The sequence below is a fragment of the Glycine soja genome, chromosome 12 (assembly GCF_004193775.1).
Source record: "Glycine soja cultivar W05 chromosome 12, ASM419377v2, whole genome shotgun sequence".
Lineage (NCBI taxonomy): Eukaryota > Viridiplantae > Streptophyta > Magnoliopsida > Fabales > Fabaceae > Glycine > Glycine soja.
The window spans coordinates 41,451,604-41,461,603 of NC_041013.1; the positions used below are offsets into that span (position 1 = coordinate 41,451,604).

Genomic DNA, 10,000 nt, shown 5'->3' on the forward strand with positions numbered 1-10,000 from the left:
CTTGTTTTCTAAAAAATCATTGAAATAAATTTACTATATTTTTAATATATTGATTTTGTCGTTAAAAATTATGATAAATAAAAATGCAAAGGAGCTATTATCTTAAAATAAAAATAAATGTAAATAAAAAATATAAAGATATAGAATCACACGTGAGATTTAGATCATGTTTAGAAATTATTTTCCATAAAATAAAAATAATAATTGAACTTATTCATAAATTAAAATCAATTTATGCAGTTAAATTTACGAAAGCTCTTTCATCTTCAAAAACTAAAGTGCATAGGTTAATTTTAACTCAACATTTTACCTTATTATTTTCTTCTCTTACATGTTTCATCATTAAGTAAAAAAAATTGCTAAAATTCTTAAGTCAGATGTGGTATAATAAAATCCACCAATAGTAAATTAAGAACCAAATTGAAGAGTGCACTACTGGAGATACCCTAACTTCCTGTATACAACCAATTATCACGGTAAAAAAAATAAAAATTGCGAATATAGCACCAGAAAATTTTGGGAAAACACACATAAAAGGAAGCTCCAATTGAATAGCTATTCACAATCCCTTTTCTCATTTTTCTTGTGTTCTTAGTTGAGAAAGAAAGTAAATTTACTGCACATAATGAAAGTTGCACTATTAAAATTCTAGACACAACCAAATTTGAACCTTACTGTGAAAATACCTAACGTAAATTCCTTTTTCATCAAAAAAGAAAGGCTAAAGATGCTTCCATGTCCAATGCTAATATCTCTCTATTCTTCTCAATCAGAATCTCTATCACCGCTTGCTACGAAACATTGTCTGTTTTGGGGCAGAGATATGTAACCATTAGATTGAGAACCACAAACAAGGCAAAGACAAAAATACACAATAAATCAAAGTCACATCGGTGAAAACTGAAACCTATGCTAAGATTGAGAAGGATTTAACCATGTAATAGAAAATAGAAATAAGGTTCTAGCTAATTAGTGAGTGCATATTCCAGCCCAAAAGTTCCCCTCACAGCAATTTTACCTTCTTATAATAATAATATCATATTATTTAAATATAATATAATAATGCCTCTCGCTGTTAAAATATAATATGAAATTATCAAAATAATTCTAAAATAAAATATTACAATATCAATAAATATATGTATTATTGAAAGAATAAAAAGAATGTAACTATTTTCAATTGAAATTTGAAAATGTTAAATAATTTAAAGTATAATAGAAATATTAATATATTGCTATAAAAAATCAATTCAAATGAAAATAAAAAATGTATATTTCATCAAAGGTATGCAACTTATAAGTTTATTTGAAACTATTTCATTCTCTCATGTTTTTTAAAAATATTTTATTTTCTTTGGATCTTGATGATGTATTTTATTCTTTTATTTTCATATATATAAATAATTTTAATTAATAAGAGAAATATTAAAATTATTAATTTTAATTGATAGATAACCCATGTAAAGCACGGGTATAACAATTAGTTTAAAAGTATAGGAAACAACAAATGTTACTTTCCGTTTAATATTTTCTATTTTTAAATCTTTAATAATTATCTTTAAAATATTGGCTAAAATTTACCTAGAAAAAAAAAACCTAGAGAAATAAAAAGCTATATTATTATGATGATTATAATGATGAAGTTAATGATGAAGTGAAATTCTCAATATTTTCTGAGACAGCAAGATTTCTAATTTATTTACAATTATTGCATACCCATCACAGTATTGAATATTGATAATGAGCAATCATAACATCAACATGCAGGGGCGCTCAAATCTTGCGTTAGAGCGTTAGAAAAAGATACTTGCAAAAAGAATACTATAACACAATTTCAGTTATCCATCGCAATTATAGGTTCGAAACCTAACCAGTTGACTGATAATACATAATATTCTTAACAACAATCATAATAAACACAAGAAAGTGTTGAATAAACAACATTGAATAGTCTTTAGGTTAAATTTATTTTAATTGAACTCTAATACTCTATGATGTATGACTAACATAAAATATGTTTCAGATAGTTTTTCTTTTATATAGATAATCATTTCAGTGCTGTACACAGTAGTTGGTATCTGTCAATTAATCATTAACAATCGGAAGTACTAAAGTGTATCTGATAGAGCACTGAACATTGAGAATAAGACTGAGCAAGGCATGGATTAGTATTGGGCTCCAACTGGCACAAGCCCAATATATGAAAGGTCCACACCACACCCATAGGAAACAGAAGGGTGTAGAGAAAGTGAGTTAGTTAGTTAGAGGCTGATTTGGCAATTGGCAGGTTTTTATGCCAGGCAGCATGATATAGGGAGAGTGGAGGGAATAGGGTAGGCAGTTAGTCATTTTGGATCATTTTGTGACAGAAATAGTTTCTCTGAGGAGCTTTGCTCTGGGATTACATGGGCTTCCTCTCTTGTAACAGTTCCTTTTCAATCAATAATTCTATCTTGTCTTCTCTTAAATTGGGGTTCTATCTTGTCTTCTCTTAAATTGGGGTTCTATCAATTGGTCCGACCTGTCGGATTCGTTGGAGGGAACTGTCCAAGCCACCGAAGATGACTGAGAGAGTTGAGGCGTTGGTAGCTAAGGTTACTGTGTTGGAGGATTCGTTCAAGCAACCGAGTCTCACCAATCTTTGATGTTGGAGATGGCCAAGCTACTGGATCGACGCTCTATTGATGAAGGGCATAGTGGCAGAGGAGGTGCATAGTTTTACTGTGGCGATTCATTGGTTGAGTATCGGATGGCAGCAAGGAAGGTGGAGCTGCCCTTGTTAGATGGTACTGACCTGGTGGGATGGATCACATGGGTGGAACTTAATTTGAAGTGCAGTGCAGCGTACATCGAAGGAAGTGAAGGTCAAGCTGACAAAACTCAACATGAAAGGGTCCACCATCCATTGGTTTAACTCGTTGTATGAGACTGAGGACCACTTGACATGGCTTGAGCTGAGACAAGCCATGATTGAGAGGTACAGGGGGGCCTGACATGATAATCCATTCAAAGAGTTGATGTATCTCCGGCAAAGTGGAAGTGTTGACGAGTACATATAGTAGAATTTGTATACATATTGTCTTAGGTGGGTCGGCTTCTGGACGAGCAATACCTCGGCTACTTCATGGGAGGACTTTGCCCAGATTTACGGTTACAGGTGTGCACCTTCAACCGGTGTATTTGAGCTCAGGTGATGAAGTTTGCCCGAGATGTGGAGAGGCTTGTTTACATGGAGGAGGTGCTGGAGGGCTTATCATGTGACGACAAAGGACACTTGGGGAAAGTGGTGATGGATTAGAGAGAGATGACTATGAACTTTGTGCAGAAGGGAAACCCACAGCAACTCAAGGGGTTATCTGATGGGGCAGTTATGTTAGAAGTGAATGACTTTTTGAAACCGAAATCAATCCTACTGACCAGTAGAGACAGCAGGGGGGCTAATAAAGATGCTACTGGGGAAGATGAACTGATCTTGCACAGTCAATTTCCTCCTCTCAATCTTGGGGACAAGGTTGTTCTTCCAGTGGCAGGATGTGATAGAGCACTGAAGGAGAATACTGAGAGTAAGGCTGAACAAGGCATGGATGAGTATTGAGCTCCCACAACAAACCCAATATTTGAAAGGTCCACACCCGCCCATAGGAAACAGAAGGGTGTAGAGGGCATGAGTTAGAGGCTGACTTTGAAGGTTGTTATGCCAGGCAGTTAGTCATTTTGGATCATTTTGTGACAGAAATAGTTTCTCTGAGGAGCTTTTCTATGGGATTACAAGGGGTCCAAATGTAAGTTCCTTTCCAATAAATAAGAAATCTTCTGTCTTCTCTTGAATTGGGGTTCTATCAGGTATCCATCACTGATTTTCTTCTATCAAGGGAACATAGCAGTGCTCCCAAATGCCAACCACCCTCCCCCTCGGAAGAAAGAAAAACAGAAAAAGTAAACGAAAATAGGCTTGCAGCTCTTTCTGACCAAAGTCCTGAGGCAAAAGTTCTTAGGCAATAGACAGATGGATGTTTTGACCTCTGTATAGTAAATAGAAAAATGTTTTCTCATACCAACATTTTCAGCTTTGACCTTTTCTTTTTAAAAAATGTGACAAATAGATCTGAAGTTAAATGACAAAATACATTATTAATGCTATGGGCTTTTTCTTTTTTTTGGATTGGTGAGGGAGTTACATATGCCAGGACGAGCGCTTTAAATGAGTTATGAGTACAAACATGTATTTGTGTATTGTGTTTGGGTTACGTGGAATTCAATTATTCAGCCATTTCTGTCTTATTAGCAACGAAGCATTAAGCTAAAAAAAAAAAAAAGATAGATATTGCCATTTGCCAATGCCTCCATTTCATGAAACCCCGGGTAGCACTCTAAACGAACAAAAGATATCTGGAGAAAACACTTTTTCAAGAAAGTTCCATAGCAAAAGTGTATCATCATGCTCTATCAGATACAAGTTATGAGAATCATTAACAACATGATAGTAAAATACTATTACCTTTAACCAAGCAGAGTAATTACAATCAATCACAATAGCACATAAATAACAACACAATGCAACCAATAGTAACGCACAACAACATTAAATAAACTTATAAAAGAAGAAATTAAGAAGGTAAACCAATCAATAAAAAAAAAAAGGTCTCATTTAAGAAATTGACATGGAATAAAAGAGAGGCTAATAACTAACCAGAAGCAGAAGAACGTTTGGAGCGGTTGATTTTCTGCAAGTGAACCTGCGTTTCCATGAAGAGTTTCATTCTCTGGGTTTCCAAATCCTTGGCGAACTGCATCCTCTGTTTCTCCAACTCCACCATTTGCCTCTGTTTCGCTTCTTCCACTCTCTCATAAATCTCCCCAAACCTCTCCAACGCCTCTGCCATCTCTCTGTACCCAAATTCCCAATCTCCTCTTCCTCTTTTCTTCTTCATCGTCCCTTTCTCACTCCCACTGCTCCATTTTGACCCATCCGAATTCTCGCTGTCGGCCTCCGCCGCGGCGGCGGCGGCGGCGGCGGCGAACACCGAGAAATTCCGGCGGAAGTACGAGTCGGCGACACTATCTGGCGAGGCCGACGCCGGCTTCGCCTGCGCCGGCCGCTTCTTGGTGCCGGATCGAGGGCCGACGGGAATGACGGGCCACAGCGGGGACTTGGCCGGGGGGGTGCTCCGACGGGTTACTCCGGCGGAGGACGGCGGCGGAGGGGAGGGCTTTTTGGCGGGGAAATTGTCGCCGATGAGGAAATCGAGGCGGCGGAAGAAGGGCCAGGTGGTGGCGGAGTCGCCGGAATCGGAAACCCTAGCCTTCTCGATCTTGTACTTCTTCTTGAGCGTGTCGATGCGGTTCTTGCACTGGACGTCGGTGCGGCGGGCCTTGGCGCTGACGTGGCCGTGGAGGGCGTTGACGGCGTCGGCGACCTCCTGCCAGTGGCGCTGGCGGAGGTTGCCGCGGTTGAGTTCGAGGTGGCGCTGTCCCCACGCTTCGATGAGGGTGAACGTGGCCTCCTCCGACCAGCAGTCTTCCCGGCCGGGGAACGGCGACGGCCGCGGCGGCGGAGGGGTGACGTCGGCGTGGGGTGGAGCTCCGGCGATGGAGTCCATGGTGGAGGGTGGTGTTGGGGGTTTGCTTTTGGATTGACGGTGGTGGTGGTGGTGGTGGTTGTTTGGTGTTACGGTGAGTTCGGTGAGTCTGAGGAACCTTTGCCTATGTTATGTTCTATGTGTGCTATACGACGTTTGGCGATTAATGTGCGGGAAGCTGTTTTTTTTTATGGAATTTTTTGTTTGGTAGGTTAGGGGAATTTTTGTAGGCCCACATCAATTGCGAATTGTTTGACTCGTGATGAGCTTTGGATACAAGAAAAAAGGCTTATTCTTCCTGCACGTCTCACTTTGCTTCCAACACGTCCCACTTTGTGTGAGTTGACAAAATTGTCCTCAACGAGGATTGATGCCTTAGTCGTGTGTACTCCCTTCCAAACCCTAAGTTCCTAACACCTCCCTCCATTACCTCCATACTCCCAATGCGCAAAGCCCCTTCCCAACCCTAGCAACTCCTTCCAACATGATAGTCTTTCACCTCCACCCAAGCCCTTGCACCCTAACAAAACTTGACCCTATTTTGGAAAGGCCTTTTTAGAATACACTATTTTTTACACATCTGGAAAGGCCTTTTCCAGAATATGTGTAGTCATTTTTGGAATAGCTATTATGGATTTCAATTTCTGTTTTGGATAGACTATTCTAAATACTAATTAGTGTTCTGGAATAGCTATTCTAGATTTCTTATTCCAGAAACATGTTTGAAAAAAAAGACTCAAAATACTAGTTCTGGAATGTATTTGAATGTTGGGGATTATGTTTTTCGAAACATATTTAAATGTGATGTTTTGCATATTACCAAATGTCACCACTCTCAGCCTCACAATCAAAATCAGGATGATGTTGTTGCCTTATTCAATCTCATAAAGGGTTCCAAAATGAAACTTGTTAGCTGGGAGGAAGGCCATGGAAGGGATCCTTGTGGTAGCACATTAAGCAAAGAGCGCAATGGCAAAGCAATTGATGTCAATGTTGTTGGGGATAGTTGACGTCGTCTTCCCCACGTCATGGTTGGAGAAAGGCCATGTTGGCTCTAGTAACATCATGGTTGGGTTCAAATAGTATGATTGTTGTTGCCAGTGTCACTTCGTTAGAAACCTCCCAAGCCACCGCACGAGGCAGAGACTCGGATCCTTTCCTTGATGCTTTCATGGTAATGGCTCATCCTCATTAAGGACAATTTTGTCCACTCACATAAAGTTGGGACGTGCAAGAAGCATAAACCAAGGGATAAATACTATGGGCTTTGGGTTCAAGTTTGGGTCTGATGGGGATTGCATTGGCCCATGTTATCTTAACTCCTCTTTTTTTGCTTTTAGAACTTTGCACCTTTTTTAAAAAAAAAATTCATAAAAATATCTTTGACAAAAATAGTTTTTATTGTGTTAATTTTTTTTTTATAAAAGAACATAAACATATTTTCATTATGTTAATTTTGTTGGTAGCACAATGGAAACAAGCTTCAATTGTGTTATTTTTTTTAATACAAAATAAAAATTAGTTTTCATCGTATAAGAATATACAATGCAAACTACTTCATATTTAGTTGGAGAGAAGTCGAAAATGATGTGAGGAAAGAGTAGAGTAGAAGGAAAGAGAAAAAAAAAAGTTACAAGAAAGAAAGAATGAAAAGAAAAATTGGAGAACAAAAAGAGGAAAAAATGAGTGCAAATAACAAACCTTGGTTTCTTCTTGCATCCTTTTTTATTTATAAACGTGTTATTCGTGCAACAATCATGTAATAATTGGGAATTGATATTGGTCCCTCCAAAATTGCTTTTGACCCCTACCATTAAAGCACAATTACCAAAATATTATTTATTCTCTTTCCCCTCATATTGGCACCCACCCCACACTTTCTTCCTTTTTCCATCCTTGTTTCCCTTTTCACTCTCTTCCTTCCTTCCTTCCTTTCTTATTTCCCCCCTTCCCACACGCATTCATCTACTGCTTATGTATTTTTTGTTTGCTTCTAGTATCACAACATTGCACAACGGAATCATGATTCCATTTTTCTCCCTAATTTTCTAACAACACAACAAAAATCATGATTTCGTTATGTTGCATAATTTACAGCACAATGGAAGCACGATTCTGTTGTGTTGCAAAATCATCCCACAACGGAATCATGATTCCATTATGTTACAATTTATGTAACAAAATGTAATCATGATTTTGTTATGTTACATAAATTGTAACACAAAGGATTGCCATTGTGCTACACATTATGCATCAAACAATTTTTCTTTTGAAATAATCAGTTTTTTTGTTTTCATGTAGGTCAATGATTTGATGAAGTTACAATGTCAACTGGATGGAAAAATATAGATGACGGAAGTCAATGTTTCTTTTACCAACCCGGCCTTTTATATAGAGTTGAGCCTAATGATACTGTTTTGGGGAATGATAATAATGACACTGATATGCAATCGCAACCTAGTTATCCCGAATTTTCTAGTTATTTCATGATTGATTAGGTATTTCATGACTTTTATGTCTGTGTTTTTTGAAGCCTTGTGTTTTTTTATTGAATAATTTTTTTTATTCTTTTAGGTTTTTCAAGAGCTTTAGGATTTGTTAAATTGAGCTTGACGTGTGGGAAAGGAGCACCGGTTTGTGGTTGTGATCCAAAAGTTAGAAATAAAAAAAATGTTATATCAAGTTGCGAAAGGGGGGGGAAGTACAAACAATACAAAGACAAGTTAGTATGCAAGACCACTGAAACCAAAAAATATGAGTGCCCTTTTATATTAAAATGGAGGTTTGTGAGAACCATATGGTGGAGACTTACTATAGAATATGGTCCATAACCATAAAGTGATGACAACATTATTTGGTCATTCATATGTCGGTCGTTTAAGCAGTGAAAAAAATTGTGGTTAACCAATCGACCAAAAACATGGTGAAGCCTAGTCAAATTTATTGACAATGAAATATCAAGATCAAAAAAATGTTGATAGAAACATCGTCTTGAGCAAAAGGGGCCAAGAATGAAAATACAACATCTCATGAAGTTGATAGAACACGACAAATATGTTTACTGGTTTAGACGGCTAGACAATGAAGATGTCATCAAAGATAGATTGTGAGCACATCCAGATTTCATCAAGCTCCCAAATTTATTTCCAACAATGTTGATTTGTGATACAACTTACAAGATAAACAAATATCGTCTTCCGTTATTGGAAATTGTTGGTATCACTTCAACAAACATGACTTTTGTTGTTGCCTTTACTTATTTAAGTTATGAGAGAACAAATAATTTTGAATGGGCTTTAAGTAAGGTGAAAGAATTGTTTATGAAAGATGATGTGTCGCCTTACGTTATTGTCACTGATAGGGATCTTGTTTTCATGAACGCATTAGAGACTATGTTTCCTTCTTCAACCAACTTGTTATGTTTGTTCCACATTACAAAGAATATCAACGCAAAATACAAAATCTACGTGGATAAGTTTGAAGAGTGGCAAAATATCATAGATGCTTGAGAATTATTGCTAGTCTACGGATGAAGAATCATATTATGAATGCTTGAAAAGCTTTATAAACCAGTGCACACGTTATAAAGTATTTGCTGACTATGTCCAAAATACATGGTTGACGCCTTTTAAGGAGAAGTTTGTACAAGCATGGGTTGATCGGGTCATGCATCTTGGAAACATAACAACAAATAGGTACATAAATTTGTTGACATTGATTTTTTTTAACATTTAATTTTGTTAATTGTAGCATTTTTTACATTTCATTTTGTTAAATAATAGGGTTGAAGGCACACATGTCAGATTGAAGAGGTTGCTTCATTATAACATGGGAGATTTGTGTAGTTGTTGGGTTGCAATGAATAACATGTTTGTCTTGTAGCATACGACAATTAAACCTTCATTTTAGAAAAACATAAATATGGTTAAGCACAGGTTTAATATCCTGGTATAATGTTGTATTGGACCATTTATCTAGGCTGGAAGTTGGACCTTCTTTCCACTTAGGAGTCCTACACCAGCTGTATTTTGTCTCATTGCAATTGAATTTGTCAATGAAAATCACTTTGTGCAAATATGTATTATCCACTAAAGATACTATTTACTTTTGTAAGCTAATACTGATTCATTTGCTAACTCATTCTTTTGTATGATCATGTAATTTTTTTAAAGGATAATTGTTTGTTGCATCCTATTGTACAACAATGGAGAAGATACTACACGCCCAAAACCTATTCATGGCAAAGGCCTTACATGAAACACATGCAAGCTTTCAACTTAGTACATGATCTCAATATGTAGTAGACATTTCTATGAATTGAAATAATTTTAAACGTTTAATGTGTATTCAATTAATTTTATGAATATATATGTCAATATGTAACAGACATTTTCTATGAAATTTGATTTAATACATAAGTT

The 10,000-nt window shown here is 36.9% G+C and overlaps 1 protein-coding gene across 1 annotated transcript; it reads right to left on the bottom strand.

The window, feature by feature from the left end:
* Positions 1–514: 514 nt before the first annotated feature.
* Positions 515–5,760, bottom strand: LOC114378100 (trihelix transcription factor ASIL1-like). Its single transcript, XM_028336639.1, has 2 exons — positions 4,691–5,760; positions 515–805 (listed from the first exon to the last, which is right to left on the bottom strand). Exons 1-2 carry the CDS (start codon positions 5,598–5,600, stop codon positions 792–794), a joined length of 924 nt encoding a protein of 307 aa, XP_028192440.1. The 5' UTR covers positions 5,601–5,760; the 3' UTR covers positions 515–791.
* Between the last annotated feature and the right edge of the window lie 4,240 nt (positions 5,761–10,000).

Coding starts and splice junctions, on each gene's coding strand:
- LOC114378100 (XM_028336639.1), bottom strand. CDS start 5,600: ATGGACTCCATCGCCGGAGCTCCACCCCACGCCGACGTCACCCCTCCG.